This window comes from Chelonia mydas, chromosome 1, assembly GCF_015237465.2.
Source record: "Chelonia mydas isolate rCheMyd1 chromosome 1, rCheMyd1.pri.v2, whole genome shotgun sequence".
Classification (NCBI taxonomy): Eukaryota; Metazoa; Chordata; order Testudines; family Cheloniidae; genus Chelonia; species Chelonia mydas.
In genome coordinates this window covers 189,723,764-189,744,791 of record NC_057849.1, presented here as the reverse complement: position 1 = coordinate 189,744,791, position 21,028 = coordinate 189,723,764, and the positions used below count along the sequence as shown (strand labels likewise).

The window sequence follows — 21,028 nt, the reverse complement described above, 5'->3', positions numbered from 1 at the left end:
CAGATGACACCAAAACCCCTCTCTCATTCTTCCTAAAACAAGCCCAGCTGAGGAGTCACATTGCCTTTTTTCTGTCTGCTATCACTGTAGACTGTTTTAAAAAATGCAGGCCAATCTTAGTTTTGGAGCCATAGGTGAATCACCCTATATGGGTTCCCATGCAGTTTCTTCCTCACCTCTTCCCAAGATCCCACCACCGCTGTATACCCATGGATGCTTCCCTAGCTCAATTACCTTCTGTCCGCAGTCAGTTCATGGTGGTGGTCTCCCATCACAGCTATGGTGAGCCAAGCCTCTAGTGGCCCATATTCCAGACATGGGAAGTCAAGATGGTGAGCTGTAGCTCAGCTTTCCAAGAGGAGAGCAGGGGAGGGAGGGTTAGGAGTTTGTCAGTCTCTGCTCCGACATGAAACTAGTATGGGACTGCGGCTGATGTAAGTGGCTTAGGGCCATAAATGTGGAAGGCTGCCCCCTGCACATGGGTAGTCTTGGTCACTTTAAAACTCTCTGTATGAAGAATGTTAACTTCAGAAATGTGAATGACTTTGTGCGTGTGTGTAGTTGCATTACTGACAATTAGGCTTTGTTCCAAGATAATGAGCAGGGCAGTCAGCAGGATTCAAGCAGTTTTTTTTGAGCTCTGGGACCAGGCCTCAACAAGTGTAAGGGAAAGAAAAACACTGCAAAATCTGGTTTGGGTTTTCGTTTCATTTTTATTTCTTAAGGTGCCTATTCTACTTCTGCTTTCAACTGTGTAGCTCATCAATTAATATGAAGCATCAAACACTGTTCAGTCTTCAGTTACTCAGCGCACAGTGTATTTACTCCTCTTCATGAACCTGAAATGTGATTTTTGTGAGAAAGATAGTATAATTCAATTAAGAATGAAAACGTTTACATCATTTCTTAAAGAGTAAATTCTCAAGTATCAGACAAAAGCTTCTATTCCCTTTTACGTATTGTATTAACAAATTCTCACCGGCATAAACATAAACTGGCTTCGCTTTCTTGAAGTCAGTGGTGCGATTACTGATTTTCACCAGCTGAGAATACGGCTCAGTTTCTTGTCCTGATACTGTGTGTATGTTATTAACAGCTTATGAGTTTCATGCAGCACTGTTAGGAGGTACACCACAGTTCTGTGGTAATATAGCCCATTCTATTGAAACTGTTCTCGCTAAGGGCTTGTCTATATGAACACTTAGTTTGCAGCAAGCCGGGCTGTATATGTATCCATCACTACCTTCCTGGGCACTAAGTGTTTGTGTGGACCCTGCTGCTGTGCACTGAAAGGTCCCTAGTGCTTTTTGATCTTTCCCGCTGTGAAATGGGAGTAGGTTAAAGTGCACTAGGGAACTTTAGTGCAGGTAGGGGCACCAGTCATTTCAACCATGTCACTCCCCTCTTAGAATCTCTCTACTGCTACTGCATATAACTCAAGCTTAACAGCTTCAGTGTTCCACATAACGCTGCCCTGTCCTACTTATCTGAGCTTGTCTTGCTGCACGGTGCCTTGCTGTTCTACAAAGGTTCTTATGTTGCACGGCATTCATCACAGGTGCTCAGATGCTACAATCAGTAGTTCAGTAAGCAAGTGACTACTGGCTGTCACATGTTTCTCTCATCCTCTCCTGAGGGAGAGAAGCATGTGCAAGTGGAAGCATCCACTGCCTCTCTTCTGCTGGTGTTCCCACCCTCAGCCACCCATCTGTCAACTTCTCATATGAGCACCACCATGCCTTTTTCCACATTGCCTCGCTGCATGGCACAGACTTTCTGAGCTTATCTATAAGGCCTTTACCCTCTCAGCATTTAAGTTCCGCTTGAAGATCCACATTTGCCGTGTGCCTTACAGTGAATTAGCTCACAAGGAAAACTGTGTACCCCATTCTCCCAAACCTCTATTTTAGACTGAGCTGCTTAAGGCAGGAACAAGGTACTTGTCTGTCAGTGGCTGATGAATGCAAACAATGGATGCTGCTATTAATAATTAAATTAAAATGTATTTGAGTTGTATTAAGAGAAGTTAGGTGTAAAAGTGTAAATTATAATAATTTATAAGATTAAATGAAAGACAAGATGGAGTTTAATAAATCTATGCAACAGCTTGGCTTTGTGTGTAACATGAATTCATGGGACTGGAAGAACTTGGACATTCACCAGAAAAATGCACTTTCAGAAACTAGCAAGGGAATAAAAAAACCCCAAAGTTTAATTTTTTTAAAAAAGCTACACAACATTGAGGGAGCCACATTTTTACCCATAGTTCCAGCACCAGCACAGGGCCTAAAGGTACAGAAGGCCAGATCCTTAGCTGGCGTAAGGCAGTGTGGCTTCATCATCGAGAAAGGTATATCGATTTACACCACTGGAGGACCTAGCCCCGTATGATTTATTCTGGTGTGGGCAGGCAAAGGAAATTGGAAAAATCTTGCCACACAATGGATATCATAACAGAAAGGAGAGGGTGATTGGATAAAGTCTCCTTTTTAAGTTCTGGGGAGAGAGAGAGAGAGGTTTTCTTTGTGCCATCATGGCTGGGGTTGGTTACCCGACACATGCATTTCTAAAATCTTGAGCCTCGGAGTTTAGATTATGCCTCTAAGTCAAGTGGACAAAGATCATTCCAACTCCTTGTTCAATGCCTCATGTGTGGCTGAGGAGCATACTTGCACCTCATTGCATTTGGGCAATCAAAGGCTCTCTCACTCTTTCAACTGCAGGTCACACCACATCCCCAAAGGTAAAAAAATTGGAACCTTTATTCCACAGCTTGGTGGTAAGTTCCCTTTACTCCAAATGCAAACCCACATACAAATATTAATAAAATATGAATGACTTAGAGTGCCTATACAGCCAATCACTAACACCCCAAACTGCAAAAGCTATCACCCTGCACTGAAAGCGCAGTTTCAAGATGAAGGTGAAATTGTGTGTAACCAAAAAATCTGCCAGTGCCATAATCCTCAGGCTGCACTGTGTTGTGGAAGAGGCCCTATAGGACAGGTAGAAATCCATGTTACATTGCAAGAGACGATGCTTTTGAATACCCACTATCAAAGAATAATATTTGATTATGTATTGGCAAAAACCCTCTTCGGGTTACAGCTGCTCAAGTAACAAAGTTTGTATTGGGATATATTAAGGACATGTTTCTTTGGCAGGTTATAAGGTTCAGGTCACTCTCCCAAAGTTTTTCTATAATGTAAAAAAATAGAAGGCTGCAATGAAAACTCACATTTCAATCTGGTTCAGATTTATTATGTGGAATAATTTTCCTATCTCATATAGTACCGATGTAGAGCTGTGCTGATCAGTTCTCCTTCCTCTGCATGTATGTGTGCACATGTGTCAGTGTGCAGAGACTCACTTATTCTGCAGAATAACACCATACCTTTTTTATCCCAATATCTCTTGTCTTGGTCCTCAGTTTATTAACTTGAGATTCAGCTATTTCAGCCCGTTCTTCAGCATCATCCAGCTCATGTTGCTGCTTCCTGTACTTTGCAAGATACTGATTGGATTGTGCTTCCTGGTAAGACAAAGGATTAGACAAATTTTTCCCTTGTAGGTTTGAAAACGGTGATCTTCAGTACCAGGCAAGGTTCAAGTGTGTGAGACTAAGCGGCAAATATCCGTGGGGCTTAACCAAACTTTGCAATGCAAACATTTAGTCAAATGCTTTGCTGGTTCCACCAGTACTCCCCATTTTAAGGGAAACTTTCAGGATGGGGAAAAAACCCTTCTAACGTGGAACTACTTTATAGTCATTTTTCAGTAATCACCGACTTAGCGGGTTAACAGAATGTCATGAAAAGTTTCACTCTGGTTGATCCAAACCCCTTGCCCAGGATACACAGAAAGACAGCTCCTGAAAACTATATCCATACACAACACCAAGTGCAAGCTGCTTAAGATGGAACGGGTAGGGAGTGTACAGTGTAAATCAGTACTACATAGATCTTCAGCTAAGCTGAATATATTTAATAAAACTGCTAAATGATTTTTAGTATATGAAGGCCCTGAGACCCAGATCCTCAAAGGTATTTAGGTACCTAGATCTCATTGGTTTCAATGGGAGGTGCCTAAATGCCTCTGAGGATGTGGGCTCAAATGACCAAGGATGCAATTGTCAGTGAGGGCATGACTTGATTAAATTTAAAAAAAAAAATTCCATGTCACAACTGTTCCTGTCACTTACAGCTTCCTCAGCTTGATGCTTATAGCTTTTCACTTTTAATTGCAGCTTATCGATCAGCTCCTGCATCCTGGTCAGATTCTTCTTATCTTCCTCTGCCTACATCAAGCAAACAGAAAAAATGCTTTAATGGTATGTATAGGCAGAAGGTATGAGTATGTCACAAGCTGAGTAAGTTTTGTGAGGCAATTATTTCTATCACATTGGAAATTTAGGACTTTGCAACAAAACAGTTCAACTAGTATCACTATGTACAGAGATAAGAAAAATATTCTAGTGGACTGACCAAGGGTATGTATTTGTTTCAACGGTAAAAGCAACACTGAGCAGTGGAAAGAACTCTCAGGAAATATATTTAGAAAGTATCAAGCATAGTGATACAGATTCCCTAACGGATAATGCAGAGATGATGAAGGGCATTTCTACTCTATAGAGTAAAAATGGTACCCCAGTGCATATCTTCTGTGTGTGTGGAAGCTTATCTTTTTATTCCAGTGACAAAAGTAAATTTAATCTATTTTGTTCTGGTTAGTGGGGTCAACACCTGAGTGAGAGAGCTGGAGTCTCCTTCTCATGCATCAAGAAAAATGATACCTACGGATGCTCCTTGGCAGGTTTAAATAGCACCGTGTTAAAAATGCCAAAGCTCCAACTACACTAGATTAACAATTGTTTAGGTTAATTGAGGGTAGCATTGGAAAGTGTTTTTCTAAAATTCACTAGCATAGACAAAGCTTTTGGCAGTGCTCATTTCCACTCGGAGAAGGATGCAGCTCAACACTGTATTTGAAAGAAAACATTTCCTCCAGGGACCCACAGTTTAGTATAATACTTAGAAGGACTGGGGTTTTTGCTACAGTACCTGATAAGTCAGCTCCTTTATGCGTCTCTCATATTTGCGGACTCCTTTCTGGGCTTCTGTATTGCGACGGAGTTCATTCTCTAGATCATTTTCCAGCTCACGTACCTGCAAGAGAAGAAACATTATGTAATTCCACATGTTTAAACACCAAATAGTTTAATTTACAGTTTAAGTGACGTTCATCTTTGCAGGACCCTTTGTCACATATCTCCAAGTATGTGCTTCAGCAGTAGACCAAAATTTCCATGTAGATGTTGATTTTCTACCCAGTTTATTATGCATTTTTATTACATAATGTTCATATTGCACTAGCGGTTCCAATCAGGACTATAACCCCAACATACTAGAAACTGTACAAACATACAAATACTCCAAAGAGGTCACAAGCTAAGCTGGAAGCATAGAGGCTTTTGCCATTTTCAGACTTTATGCCTTATTTTAAGCATGGACTTCATCATATACTTGGTGTTGGCTACAACAACCACATTGCTATGCCAACCAAGTCAGGTGATAAAAGGGAAAGATGGGTCCATGTGGACCTCACACCTGGCCTAGGTGTAACTCTTAAAAGAGTTTACGCTTAATATAATCTCTAAAGAGTTCTTTCTACTTTATAGATGGTCCCTAAGCCAAGGTCAGAAGTGACTGTGTCCAGAGCAACCATATTGTCTGAGTTTTATGAAGTATCTGGAAGCAGGCGTCTTCCATCTTCTTCTTCAGCAGGCCTATAAACAGGACAGAAAACTTACCCTGGACTCCAGCTTTTGGATCTGCTTCTTGCCACCTTTCAGTGCTATTTGCTCTGCTTCATCCAGTCTTTTCTGTAGATCTTTAATAGTCTGTTCCATGTTCTTTTTCATTCTCTCCAAGTGGGCACTAGTATCTTGCTCCTTTTTAAGCTCCTCAGCCATCATTGCTGCCTAAAATACAGATAAAACATCACAGTGAGGTCTGTTGGACTGTGGAAGAGGCTCCTAAGAGAAGTGAGGGAAGCCCCGCTGCTTGTATCATTTACACTAGACTGAACAAAGTACCAGAGAGTACTCTGTAGAGAGTTGTCCTTCACAAGCAGATTTGATAGACAGACAATGTGACCTTGTCATAAATATAAAGGGAAGGGTAGCCACCTCTCTGTATACAGAACTGTAAAATCCCTCCTGGCCAGAGGCAAAACCCTTTCACCTGTAAACGGTTAAGAAGCTAAGATAACCTTGCTGGCACTTGACCAAAATGACCAGTGAGGAGACAAGATACTTTCAAAGCTGGGGGGGGGAGGGGGGGACAAAGGGTCTGTCTGTCTGTGTGATGCTTTTGCTGGGACCAGGTCAGGAATGCTCTTCGGAACTTCTGTTAAGTTAGTAAGCAATCTAGCTAGAAATGTGTTAGATTTTCTTTTGTTTAATGGCTGGTAAAATAGCTGTGCTGAATGGGATGTATATTCCTGGTTTTGTGTCTTTTTGTAACTTAAGGTTTTGCCTAGGGGGATTCTCTATGTTTTGAATCTGATTACCCTGTAAGGTATTTACCATCCTGATTTTACAGAGGTGATTTTTACTTTTTCTTTAATTAAAATTCTTCTTTTAAGATCCTGATTGCTTTTTCATTGTCCTTAAGATCCAAGGGTTTGGGTCTGTGTTCACCGATGCAAATTGGTTAGGATTGTTATCAAGCCTTCCCCAGGAAAGGGGGTGTAGGGCTTGGGGGGATATTTTGGGGGGAAGACGTCTCCAAATGGACTCTTTCCCTGTTCATTGTTTAACACGCTTGGTGGTGGCAGCATAGGGTTCAAGGACAAGGCAAAGTTTGTACCTTGAGGAAGTTTTTAACCTAAGCTGGTAAGAATAAGCTTAGGGGGCCTTTCATGCAGGTCCACACATCTGTACCCTAGAGTTCAGAGTGGGGAAGGAACCTTGACAGACCTAACAGGTCTTTTTCATCTTTCTCTTCTAATTCTGTGATTTAAGATCTAGCTTCCTACTTCAATACCCGTATGTGGCTTTCCTGTTGAGTAAAACTGTGCCATTTGTTACACACATTTTATACAGGCTGTACTAAAAATGGTCTAGATGCAATGCTTGTGAAAGTTGCTGGGCTAACAGGCCTGAAAGACCAATTCTCTATTTATCCATAGAATAGGTAGAGTCTGGGCAGTGTTAGGGAAGCTTCCCCAGTCTGTGCCAGCAGTGACTGTGAGGCACCACATCTAGGGATGAAGAGTTCAGAGGCCATGCCCTGTTGTGTCTTGGGTCTTTCTGCTGACATTGCTAACAGCGGTGCAATGAGTCTATTTCTGAACAGACAGATATGATAACACCAAGGTCCAGCTACATATTTTGGATAGGTCACTGAACAGCCATCAGAAGATAATTACTGGGCTGGAGTTGAACTGGTGACATCTCCCACCTCTTAAGGAGATAGACCAGCTGAAGAACAGTTGGGAAAAAAATACAGGAGGAACTTTCTCCAGGAATTCTGGATGTACAACGCATGGGGATTCAACACTGTGAAACCTGGGTCCCTGAATTTCACATTGTTTGCTGATATAACTCTTCTGGCACCATTGATTTCTCCAGTTCTGCTGGAGCTGAAACAACACTAGCTTGACTCCTCTGCTCTCCAAGAGAGGTCTTCGATCTCTCTTCTCTTGACCATAGTCTTGTGCTGAGAGTAGTGTCATGTGGATCCCACATCTCTGGCCGGCATCTGACTTTAAAATTACTCTTTTGGGAATCTGGAGTGTCCCCCCTCCAATCAGAGCCTTTCTTGTGATCTACGCAGCTGCCAAGTGGAACTTGGAGGGTGGGCTCCCAACTGTCTCAGCTTGTCCAGATGCAAAGTTCTATTTGGAGGTGACATGATCCAACCCAGAGTTTCAGGATCAGCAGATGTGCCCCTTCTTGGAGAAGAGAAATTGACCGAGGAGAAAATGTTTCTCTTTTCCTCCCTCCAACCTTTTCTGCACCAGGGCAGCATTAACCCCTTTCAGCCAGCTCTGGAGCCCACTGAATAAACCGTTCCCCCTCCCCCTGCCCCATAGCCACAGAAATGGAAATTCAGGGGGCACGAAGTGTTGTCAGAATATGGTGCTACACCTGCAAAAAGGGAACAAGCAGCCAATCTACTTACATCGGTGATAGCTTTCTTGGCTTTTTCTTCAGCATTCCTGCACTCCTGTATAGCCTCCTCTACTTCATTCTGCATCTGAGAGATATCAGTCTCCAGCTTCTTCTTCTGATTGATAAGGCTTGTGTTCTTTTTGTTAAAAAAAGGAGGGGAAAGATTATTAGGGACATAGGTTTGTTGTAGGACTTTAACAATTTATCTATGACCACACGTCTATTTTTGCAGCTCCCTAGACTTCACAGGATACAGTATCTATTAACATGGTACGGGCCTGACTTTATTTTTTAGACCATCTTTAGATTGTGTGTATTATCTTTTTTAAAGAAGTTCCCAGAGTTCTGAATATCCATATTTAACAAACAAAATGGAACTAAACAAAAAAAATTCAGCCAAACACTGAAATAGGGGACTGGTGCAGTGTTTTCAGCTCTGGTCAATGAAGGTCCCATATTCAGTTATTCTAAAATGTTGGATTTCCACTTTAATCACCTTGTGGCTGCAGTTCAGGAGGTAGCACATAATGTGTTAGCAGCACAAGTTTTGCTAATGCATGACAAGCTTTCATAGCCTGCTGGTATTTAATTATTTAGAGATGGGCTCATAGGGGTTTGGAGTGGATGTCCTAGTCTGTGAAGACACAGCCTCCTAGAACCTGCTAAGAATTCAGTCTCCACTTAAGGAGGTAGCAAGCAACAAGGGCAAATCACTTATTTTATCTGCTCTCCCCATCCCAGCCCTCATCAGCCTACCATTTGATGGCCCTATATTGATGAAGACCTTTGATGTGGTATGGAGCCACTTGCTGCCAGTTAAAATGTACTGTCTTGCTCAATGTAGCTATACATAATGAATGGACTTTGCATGTTTTACTGAAGGCTTCTCTAAGCAGCTTGCATAAAAAGGTCACACATACCACTTCCCCTGCCCCCCCTCATCAAAATAGCGTCCATACAATCCACAAACCCGACTGGGTTTTAACATTGCGGCGTGTAAACACTGGTAGTAAGATAGTCTGAAATTCTATGACACCCTGTGAAGAAGGTAAAGACCCAATTATCATCTGACTTCCGTCTTTACCCTTTCTAGGAAGTGTTTATTATAGCAGGCTAGATCACTTCTGCACTGATATCATGATGGGAATGAAGTATAATATGGAGAGAGAGAGAGACTGACTGACTCATTTTCTTTAGTGGAATGAATGAAACTTCTCTGACAAATGACGGTCGGTGGTTATGGCATTCATATCCTTCTGGGCATGTGCAATCTTTAGGTTTCTCCAATAGCCACTACTGCTGCTTGTTGAGACTAGTGTACACAGCGCTTAGGAAACCGCTCCCCTCCCACCCCTTGAAATCCAACCTGGGTGTGGAGAAGGTTCACACGTTCGGTGGCTTCCAGTAGCTCTTGCTCCGCCAGCTTACGCCCACGTTCAGTCTGGTCTAGCACGGCCCTCAGCTCATCAAGCTCTGCTTGGAGAAGATTGTTCCGCCTGTCAGTGACCGCCAGCTGCTCCTTCAGGTCTTCATTCAGGTGTGCTGAATCATCCATCTGCACTTGCAGGTCCTGGAGCAGAAACAGCAGCATTCTCACACACTAGCGTGACAGGACTTGAGCTTAGGGTGACCAGATGTCCCAATTTTATAGGGCCAGTCCCAATATTCGGGGCTTTTTCTTATATAGGCTTCTGTTACGCCTCACCCCCTGTCCTGATTTTTCACACTTGCTATCTGGTCACCCTACTTGAGCTCAAGTCTTTGCTGTTCAATGCCAAAGCCTCTGAAAATCTGTCTGAACAATGCGGAATGGAGGCTTATCCAGGAGGTCTCGAAGCTGTTTTAGCTCCTGCTTAGAAAAGTACTGCAAAGACTTCCTCCCTCCATGTTGTGAGAAATAGCACGTTTAATTCACCCGGCCTGCTGGGTTGGGGGCATGAACTGAATCTTCCACGTCAGTGGTGGTTTCAGGTGGGGGTATTTTGTGGATTCATCCTCTGGGGAGTGCAGGTGAGGGATTAAGGAGTCTCCAGGAAATCTGACTTTAAGCCCTGACATCAGTTTAATAGGAAACTATTTGGCAGAGGCTGCTGGAGAATTAAGTTAAATGAAGCTACACAGATAATCTGGCCATTCTGACTCCCTGTCAAATGGCTCCTCCTTTCAAGGACATATCACCTGGGGACAGGAAGTCCCTTGTACTGCTGCTTTTCCCCCTCACAAAGGGCTGTCTATTCATCAGGGCCCTGTGACCCTAGGGAAGAATCTGATTAAATTTTTATCAAGCTCTTTGAAGATGTTATAGGCTAAGAAGTACTTTGTAGCAGACACACACCCAGGACTGGACCTAACTGCACCTAGGCTTTTGGAACAGAGTCTCAGTTTGTACTAATAATAATTGCTGTAAAAGCACTTGCTCTGTGTGTGTGTGTTTTCTGTTTGAATTGCTACATATTAATAAAACCCAGCCCTTGCTTGTGGTTGGGTAGTTCTGAGTAGCAGCTCTATGGGGTACCTTTATTTGTGCCTGCAGGATACGTGTAGTCTTTGTTGCCTCTGAGGCATGCCTGTTAGCATGGCTGAGCTGGATTTCCATCTCGTTGAGGTCCCCTTCCATCTTCTTCTTCAGCCGGATGGCCTCATTTCTGCTCTTGGCTTCAGAATCAAGGGTGGACTGCAGCGAGTCTATGGTACGCTGCTGGTTTCTCCTAATTTTGGAGTAATATTCAGAAGACATTATATGGGTAAGGAAATCTTTCCCCTCCCTCCCCAGAAGTTTTAATTACCTCCAGTAACATTTTATTTCCTGAAAGAGTTGCATTTTCAGGAATGAAATCATATATGGATGAGTGTATACAGCAGTAGTACATAATGACCCATTGTGATCACTAGATCGGTCTGCTCCCCTCAAAAAGCTCCTGATCATAGTCAGAGTTTAAGGCCAGAAGAGACCACCAGATCCTCTAGTCTGTCCTCCTCCTCTATATCACAGGCCACCTATACCAATCAGCACCCACACACTAAACCCAACATCCAAAATTAGACCAAAGTATTACAGCCCAGAGGAGGCTAGACTATTATGTGCCACATAGCAAGCCACATCATTCCCCTCTTCTTCCTCCCTAAATGTCCAAATAGCACCTTTGAGGCTATTACACTGGGGAGGGTCACAAATTCTTTCTTCTGGGTTTGAACGCAACAAACAATACTTAATTCTTGGCACTACTTCAGTGCTTTACATCTGAAGCTCTAGATGAATTTTGTACCATTTTGTACAGGCATTAACCATCAATCAATACTCACACTTCTGAGAGGTAGGCAAGTATTCCTATTTCATATATGGGGAAACAGATACTGAGAGGCATGTAGTTTGTCCCTTGCAATACAGTGAGTCATTAGAACTCAGGAATTCCTGATTCTGAGCCATATACTTTGAGGTTTTGGCAGGTTCTTCATTATCCCCTCTCTCTACCAGGAAATGATTCAAGGAATTGTAAGTGTCTGATATTTGCTGAACTTTTTAAAGGGCTTCTGGCAGTGACTATTATTGACCCATAATTGGTCTGTTTCCTGTCCTTTGTTATACAAAATAAGTGCTGAGATTCATATCACTCACAACAACCCCAGAGTTCTCAGGAACAGCCCAGCATGTCTGGGAATTGTTCCAAGTCTCACATAATCAAAACACCAAACCATTATTCAGACATATCAGGGATGGAAAGCACCTGTCAGAAACCTCAGAGACATTGCAGGACTGTTCCCTATAGCACATTTTCTAGAATTTTGCCCAATTTACTTCTAAAGGAGACGTTTCAAAGTAGCAGCCGTGTTAGTCTGTATTCGCAAAAAGAAAAGGAGTACTTGTGGCACCTTAGAGACAAACAAATTTATTTGAGCATAAGCTTTCATGAGCTTCATGCATCCGATGAAGTGAGCTGTAGCTCACGAAAGCTTATGCTCAAATAAATTTGTTAGTCTCTAAGGTGCCACAAGTACTCCTTTTCTTTTTTCTAAAGGAGAGTAATTCCTCAGCCTAATAGGGCTCACTCAAAGGGGAAAAAAATAACCCAAGGAACAAGAAAACCCTTGCTTTCATCTCCTTGCTTCCTATTACATCCCCCTCAATTCTCAGATAATCCCTTGTCCCCCTTGATAAATCTTCCCCGTTCTGTCTCTGCTTAGCCAAACTGCACACCTTTGCTGGTAGCTCTTCATCTGCCCTCAAAAGTCAATTCAGCATTTTTAGTGCTTTTTGTATAAACTCACGACACATGGATCTACGTGTTGCTGGCAGCGGGCTGCCCGGAACTAAAGGTAGTGTTGCAGGTGTGGGCATCATGGGGACATAAAAAGCACAGGCTACAGTAAGGGAGAGTGGGATGAGTGCAGCTCCCCTCCCCCCCCTTCCGCTAACACCAGAGGGAGAACTCCCCGTCCAGTGCTCCTCTCTGGCGGCTTTGTCTAGAGCTCTGGCTCCTGTCTCAATCTATTTTAACCACTGACAGAGGAACTCTCACCTGCCCACTCTGCAGTGTGATGCCTCTGTGTGACCTGTCCAAAAATCACTCTCTAATGTCCATATCACACTGCTGACTCAGTCACGCCCACACTTCTAAGGTTTCTTCCACTAGTACTGCTTTCCAGGCTTCTCCTGCCCACTGAATATGTATTGCTGATGATAGCTCTTCTATAGCGCTTTTCCTCAGTAGATCTCAGAGCACGTCACAAAGGGCAATGTCATTACCCCCATTTTGCTCATAGGGAGACTGAGACTTACAAAGGTGAAGCAGTCCAATGGCAGATCTGGATACAGACCCCAGATCTTCTGAGTCCCACTATGATGCACTATCCACTAGGCCACCCTGCCTAGTAGTAGCTTCTTTTTATTGCACACCACATCATTTCTGTTTTCATTTACTAGCTATGTTCCTTGATTTAGTGCCCTCCGGTTGCTCCCTGCTCCATTTTTTCCTAGTAGTCCATCCAGCTCACCAACCACATTCAGATCCTTATGTCATTATTTCCCCTCCAAGACAGGGTCCCTGATTCTATTCATTAGTGGGCCGTACTTTTAGGAATGTTCCTCAGAACCCTGTAGTGCTGCTTCCAGGCATGTACCTGGGGAGCCAGCACAAAGATTTCCAGGGTGCGTTTTGCAACTTTAAGGGCCTGCTGCTTACAATAGAGTAGAACCCCATGGGGAGGGGAGGCTGCGATGGCAGACACTCCACAGGCAGAACAGTAATTCAGTGTAGGCCTATTGGTGAACAGGTCCACAGGGATCTTAGAACTGAACAAAATTTTTTCAACAAAAAATGACCGGTTTTCAAAATCAACCACTTTTTGCGGAAAGCTTATACTTTCTCACAGTTTTTTGGTTTTTTAATCAAATGCTGAATTTTCAACTCTTCCCCCCCGCCCCCAGGTTTCTTCCTTCATTCCTCTTTGCTCCTGAATATGACAGAAAGAATGATTTCTAGATGAATTTTTTCCCCCTTTTGCCACTAACTTTTCAGAACTTCTTCAACTTTGGGAAAATTACAGAATTACAGGAAAAATGAAACTAACTCTAATTTCTAATTTCCCAAAAGGGTGGAGAAGTTTTTAGAAGTTGCAGGGTGGCAAAAGGAAAAATGAAAGCAAAAAGTGGAAAAAAACGGAAAGAAATCTGGATATCAGACACTTTCTGTTGCACTGAGTGGCAAAAAAGAAACAGGGAAAACACTTTAAACCTGTCAGAAAAACTTTTAAAAAACCCCAAATTGTTCCATTTTGAATCCTGCAAAAAGGAAACAATTTAGAAGTTTTGAAATGGGTTTTCCATTTTTCAACCAGCTTTAGTCTCAGTGTTGTTGTAGCATCTTCTCAGATGTGGCACCAGAAGCAGCTGCCTACTGTGGGGCCCATTCTTGGGCGGAGTGTTGGAAGGCATTAGTGTAATAGCAGCCCTTGATGCTAGTGTTGCATCACTAGTCTGTTTCCACACTACAGATTCTTTGACTTAGTGGCTCTCAAGGTCTGCCTTATACCCCCGCTGAGTTGTTGTGTTATTACCACCACTACACACACAAATGATGGATTTGTGTCTGTGGGCAGGTGTCACGGAGCTTTACCTTGTGTTAAGTTGCTAGTGAAGATAAGCCTTTGGCCTATCACTAGGCATGCCCTTATATCTAGCAGGAGAATGTGTCTTCTTTGTTTGGCTAATCTACCTGGTTTTCATATGCTCTCTTACTGCATTCTGAGTCATGATACTGCAGCCAGGATTAATCCCACTATGGAACACTCCTCCCTTTTAGGTAAACGGAAGAAATTGTAAGTATTTTTAGAGATGGCCAAACTGGTTAGAAAAAGTGGACTGCATCCAACTCTGACCCACACATGACCCATTTAAAGAACAACTGTTCAGCTGTTGGTTTTGTTTTTAGCTTTGCACATCTCTGTGCTTCCTTCTTTGGCCAGAGATGAAAATACCGAAAGCTTGCAAGAAACTTTATTCCAGCCAGATTTCCAGGATGATCAGAAAAGCTGGCAGAAGCCTTGAAGAAACGTCAGAACTTCTGAGTTTCACCAATTACAAACCATTTTCTCACTGTATAGTACCTAATGTTTTCCATTTCCTCCTCCTTTTCTGCCAGTTTTCTTTCAAACTCTGCTTTAATCTGAGAAATTTCAAGTTGAAAACGAAGGCTTTTGCTTTCTTCATGCTCCAGGGCTCCCTGAAATAAAAGGCACACAACTGAACAAGTCTCTTAGGCCAGAGATCCTTAGACTTTTTCAAAGTATGAATCGCAACATTGAGATTGACCCTGGACACCACCTCCTCATTCCTGACTGTCTCCTCACCCATCACCATCTACCTGTGGCAACTACAGTTGCTTCTTGAGAAAAGTAACCTGGCTTTCCTAATGTGTTTACTTATCTTTTAATGCAATTTGGCAGCTGGAAACATGAGCAGTCACTTTTCAGACTACACATGGTCAAACAGTTTGAGAACTGATGTCTTAGGCCTTGTCTACTCAGTTTTTGTACCAATACAAAAACTGTATACAGATAAGCTTTACACAGTAATGATAAAAGGGCTCCATCCTGCTCCCACTGAAGTGAGTGGCAAAACTCCCAAAGACTTCAGTGGGAGCAGAACTCAGCCACAGGATTGTTTGCAAAACCTCTCTAAATCTGTCTTTCCCCCCCACCTCCCCATCAGCCTTACATCAATAGGTACATGTGTTTGCTGAAATTAACTATCCTCATTCATCAATACTATACTCCTTGCCAAATCTTGTTCTAGAAGCATGCATGGCTCCCATTGATGGCAGTGGGATCTGTGTAAGTGAATCTCTAACCTGACACCAAAAGGAAGGGAAGGATGAAAAGTATCAGGTTTTCATGACAAAATATGTAGCTATCAAGATCTTCCCCTTTTCCATTAAAACCTGTAAGGAAACTATCTGGTAACCTCCTATTAAATCCCATGACTTTTGTTTTTGTTTCCCCCCCATAAATTGCGATCAAGAGACTTTACGTAATAGCCTATGGTTAAATACTAAGGCCCCAGACTTGCAGGTCTGTCTTAAGCAGAACTCCCATTGAAGTTAGTGGGAGTTCAGACTCATTCCTGACTGAGCCAAAACTTCCTCTGATTTAAACAGGCAGATTAGCTGGGTAAGGATTGGGTACTTGTGAAGAGAGCAGTCACTCATTGATCTACATTTGTCTCAAGAGATTTCATCAATAGAATAATGACATACAAAAGACACAGATAAGCAAATTATCCCTTATTTCTGGTCACCATGCACCATCTATATTCATTTTAACAAACACACCACACTAATAAACCACCAATGGTAACAGCACACAAAAGTACTGCACATTAAAGCAACAGCCAGCAGCCGAGATTCACAAGAAAAAACCTTATTAAAAAATATTGCACTCCACAACTGATTTTTAAATAAGATACATCATCATTTTGGGGATGTAACACAAACTTTCCTTGCACTCATTAGCCTGATCTGCTCGCAGACTTAGAATTCTGGGATGTATTCCACATAATTCATGAAAGTCAGGTGTGTCATTATAACCCCAAGAACGGATGTATTCTCTCTCATGAGATAAATATGTACACTGCACATATAATCACTCTCAGCACCCCAGAGCTCTGGAAAAGGATGCTATTTTCTCCGCTCTGATTTTAACACCTGTCTACATGGCCATGAAATCCCTGCCAAGTATAAAACATCCTGTAACAGACCAAAAAAAGTTACACATATTTAGTGTATTAACATTTTACAGTTATTTGCTTAATTTCATTTTTGCAAACATTGTTAAGAGGAGGGAAAAAAAAATATTGACACAAAAAATTCAGCACTTGACTTTAATGAAAAATCCCCTGCCACATGCTATATTAGCCAAGAGACACTGACGCACCAACCTAGCCCCGCAGTGTACCAAAACCTCAAGAAATCTACAAGCTGACCTTTTAAATGAATAACCAGGAGCTGATTTCCACCTGGCCTGTAATGAATTTTGTAGTGCTGGTTCACTCTCAGAAATTGAGATGGGTCCTCCATGTATGTATGCATGCCTGTCACTGCAGAAAATTACTGTGATTTTTACCAGACTCCTTTGGGATTTAAAGATTTTCTAAATGGCCTCTTTTCATTTGGGTTTATGACACTGCTACTCTTGCTTAGCAGACTATCATTGTAGAAAGAAAGCAGGGCACTAATCTCAGTGCAATCCATAGCAAGACATTATTTAGAATAAAACTTTATAAAGTTTATAGCTTTTAATGCTCAAAGAGGAAGATGAGAGTTACAAATTTGATGATGAATACAAGATATTTGGCATACTCAGTAAGGTGTTAAATTGGATGAACAAAACCACCACCCTTGGCAGCTTGCATTTTAAAAAGTGACTGGGAATTTGGATGCTCCAAGTTGAGCTGCTTTGAAGAGGCCTGATTTTCATATGAAAGGTTTCTTGCAGTTTCTGAAAATCAGGTCACTATACAAGTGTCTCAGTTTGGACACCCAAAAATTGAAGCTGCCAGAATCATGTTACTTTTGAAAATTTAGGCCAGCAAGATTGGTGTGTAAATACAGAGGAGCAGAGAAAGATCTCCTAATAATAAGCAGTACATTTTTGCTGTGTGACTGAAAAAGTGATGCAGCAACAGACGAACCTCCTTCCCTCCCTTCCTTCCTCTTACCTCAGCTTCTTCCAGGGCTAACTGAACTTCTGACTTTTCTTGTTCAACCTGTTTCTTGATTTTTTCTATCTCATGAAGGCTCTTGTTTCCTTCACTAATCTGATCAGTCAGATCAGAAATCTCCTCTGAAATGACAAGAAGAAGAATTTAGTATCAGAAAGTCCCAGAAACATAGTACTGTACATACAAGTGTAACATTATGATTTTACCACCTGGCACAGAGAGTGGTTACAAAAATCGCCTTCCAAATAACTCGCTAACGGTTTGTCTATACACAGAAGTTGCACTGATTTCACTTAAATCTGTTTAATTAAAGCAGTGCATCTTTTGTGTGGGGACTCTCCACAACCAGTTTTAAATTGGTTGTAGCAGTTTAGCAAACTTGCTAGACTCTGGAAGGGCTCTATGGTGGCAGATGACAGAACAAGGAGCAATGGTCTCAAGTTGCAGTGGGAGAGGTCTAGGTTGGAGATTAGGAAACACTATTTCACTAGGAGAGTGGTGAAGCACTGGAATAGGTTACCTAGGGAGGTGGTGGAATCTCCATCCTTAGGGGTTTTTAAGGCCCTGCTTGATGAAGCCCTGGCTGGGATGATTTAGTTGGTGTTGGTCCTGCTTTGAGCAGGGGGTTGGACTAGACGACCTCCTGAGGCCTCTTCCAACCCTAATCTTCTATGATTCTGTCCACCAAACTTCAAATGTCCCATGCAGCAGTCCATCTACATTCCTCACTCCTATTCCAAGTAGCACCTCTAAACAATGACAGGGTATGTTAACTCTCCACCCCCATTCAATACTTGTGCTCACTCAAGTGACTGCCAAGAAGGACAACAGTGATGATTGGGTTTATTTTGTGATGTGAACTCCTCTGGGCCTGTATGAAGAACTGGTTGGATTTCCTGTGAGTAACAAACACCCGAGAGTTCCTTTATGATTCCATGATCTTTTGAAATAGGACCTACTATTTTAAGACTTTAACTCTGGTCATAAGTGTCAGATGGATGGTACAGCTCAAAACAAAATTCTAGACAACAAGCCGATAAAGTTGAAGAACTTAGTACAGTTCCTTTAAAATTTTTCTAATTACATGGGACTGGATATTTCAAAATATTTGCTAAGGGATTGTGGCCAAAAATCTATCACAAAATGGCTGTTCAGAGGCCTCAGTGAAACTATTTGTCTCTCATACACTAGTGGAGAAGTGTTCCATGTTACAAAAAGCACCATAACTGGTACCAGTTAGGTCCTTTGTCGGCAGGCTCAGCAGTTGGCCAGTGATGGAAAGGGTTTGATTTCTTCTTTATCCCATGAAGATAGACCCTGCTACAGGGTACTATTGGGGTACTTTGGCAGGTTAGTGTAGAAAAGCATGCACTAACTGCCTGTATGTTGCTCCTGTTCCTGTGGATAAATGCTGTTAATTCAGCATCTTTCATCAGCACCAAATTCGTTTAAAAACTGGATGTAGAGAAGGAAAATAGAACAGATTTCAGGACAGAGGGAACATCCACTGCTCCAGTGCAGTAGTGAGACTAATTTTATCCCACTTCTACAGGGGCACCACATCTCAAGACGACCAGGTTCTCTCTTAACTACTGCTGAGCCTGTTGTGCATGGCCTACCTTGGAGGTTCTTGTTTTCCCTTTTCACTGTCTCCAGATTGTCCAGAGTTTCTTCGTAGGCATTCTTCAGTTTAAACAGCTCTGTGCTCAGGCTACGGGCTTCCTTCTGGGAAGCTTCAAGCTCTGCTTGCGTCTCCTCGTACTTCTGCTTCCAGTCACTGATGAGCTTGTCAAAATTGCGCTGCTTCTTGTCCAGGGCTGCCGCTGCCGAGTTAGCCCTTTCTAAGTCAATCATGATGTCCTCCAGCTCGTTCTGCAGCCTGTGCTTTGTCTTCTCCAGGGAAGAGCACTTGGCATTGGCTGCCTCAATTGCTTCCTCAGCTTCCTGTAGGCGAGCCGCTAGCTTTTTTCTAACATGGGGAAAAATGGGGCAGAGCAGTAAGACAACCATGAACAGGCCTGATTAGGCCTCAGCTGGAGTATTGTGTCCAGTTATGGGTGCCAAATTTCAGGGAAGATATGGACAAATTAGAGAAAGTCCAGAGGAGAGCAACAAACATGAATAAAGGTCTAGAAAACATGACCTATGAGGAAAGATTGAAAAAATTGGGTCTGTTTAGTCTGGAGAAAGAGAAGACTGAGGGGGGACATCATAACAGTTTTCAAGTACTTAAAAGGATGTTACAGGATGGGGGAGAAAAATTGTTCTTCTTAACTGCTAAGGATAGGACAACAAGCAATGGGCTTAAATTGAAGCAAGGGAGGTTTAGGTTGAACATTAGGAAAAACTTCCTAACTGTCAGAGTTGTTAAGCACTGGAATAAATTTTGCTTAGGGAGGTTGTGGAATCTCTGTCACTGGAGATTTTTAAGATTGGGTCAGACAAACACCCGTCAGGGATGGTCTAGATAATACTTAGACCTGTCTTGAGTGCAGGGAACTGGACTAGATGACCTCTCAAGGTCCCTTCCGGTTCTACGATTCTATGAATAGCTCCCAAACAAGTTATCAAGTAAGTGTGGCTCCTGATTAATGGCAGGAGCCACTTGGAGATGGCAAACACAACACAGACAGAGCGTACATTCATCTGACAGTGTGGAAACTACTAGCACTGTAATCCTCTTATTCTGTATATTTCAGTGTGGTTAAAAAATGCTATGGAGTGTAGTTCTCCCAGTGGAGTACAGGAAGAAGGCAATGATAATAGAAACCACTTACTTGGCTTCTTCTAGCTCCTCAGTTCTTTGAATGGCATCAGTTTCATATTTAGTCCTCCACTGTGCCACTTCTGCATTTCCCTTGGACAGAGCCCGCTGCAGCTCTGACTTGGCTTCTTGCTCCTCTTCAAACTGCTCCCGCAGAAGATCGCAGTCGTGCCTGGCAGCTTGCAGTGCATGAGCAAGGGCGTTCTTGGACTGCAGGATTAATAGGTTACATCGTTATAGTCAAGGATGGCAAACCAGTCTGGGACACAATAAGCCCCAACCAACAGGTCCCCAACAATCCAAACTGAGCCTTTCTAGGTTACAAAAAGTTCAGTTCCTTTTCCTCTTTGTCTCCCAGTGTCTGGCCACAGCTGAGGGGAGGGGAAGAGAACAAGAAAGGACATTCTCAAGATATTTCTGGTCCAAATGGAAGTAAGAAACACCCTAAATGCCATGAGAAAGCCTGTTTCCCGTGACATGTCCAGCCCAGCATTGAGACCAAACATGTTCTAATTCATTCGCATAAGCATCCAAACATTCAAATGAAAATTCTAAGATTTATCAAACACTTTTTACTGCTTGGAGCCCCTGTTAGAATGATTCTTTCTAGAAAGAGAGAGTATAACTAACTCCTCTTCCCCACCTCTCTGACTTGTCCTGGTCAGATGCAGAAATTCCTATTAGTACTGCCATCAGAATGTTTAGGCTCAAATGTCTGGTTTTAGTTTTCCTCCTCGTTAAAAGTAAACAAATCCATTCCCATTCATCTCAGTCAACAAGCATTCCAGCCATCTCAGCCTTTTTTTTTAAACCATAGCTAGTGAAATGTATCATTGTCAAAAGCTGACACATAAGCAAATGGGGTGAAAGAGCC

The 21,028-nt window shown here is 42.5% G+C and overlaps 1 protein-coding gene across 1 annotated transcript in view; it reads right to left on the bottom strand.

Moving 5' to 3' along the window:
- Nucleotides 1-748: 748 nt before the first annotated feature.
- Nucleotides 749-21,028, bottom strand: part of MYH15 (myosin heavy chain 15) — a 63,993-nt gene continuing 43,713 nt past the window's right edge. The window contains exons 32-43 of the mRNA XM_037907522.2: nucleotides 20,168-20,364; nucleotides 19,010-19,359; nucleotides 17,388-17,512; nucleotides 14,780-14,895; nucleotides 10,692-10,884; nucleotides 9,543-9,746; nucleotides 8,187-8,312; nucleotides 5,810-5,980; nucleotides 5,061-5,165; nucleotides 4,202-4,297; nucleotides 3,395-3,532; nucleotides 749-839 (exon numbers count right to left, since the gene is read on the bottom strand). Coding sequence (XP_037763450.1) covers nucleotides 822-839; nucleotides 3,395-3,532; nucleotides 4,202-4,297; nucleotides 5,061-5,165; nucleotides 5,810-5,980; nucleotides 8,187-8,312; nucleotides 9,543-9,746; nucleotides 10,692-10,884; nucleotides 14,780-14,895; nucleotides 17,388-17,512; nucleotides 19,010-19,359; nucleotides 20,168-20,364 — 1,839 coding nt within the window. The 3' untranslated portion in view covers nucleotides 749-821. The remainder of the gene's footprint in view (nucleotides 840-3,394; nucleotides 3,533-4,201; nucleotides 4,298-5,060; nucleotides 5,166-5,809; nucleotides 5,981-8,186; nucleotides 8,313-9,542; nucleotides 9,747-10,691; nucleotides 10,885-14,779; nucleotides 14,896-17,387; nucleotides 17,513-19,009; nucleotides 19,360-20,167; nucleotides 20,365-21,028) is intronic.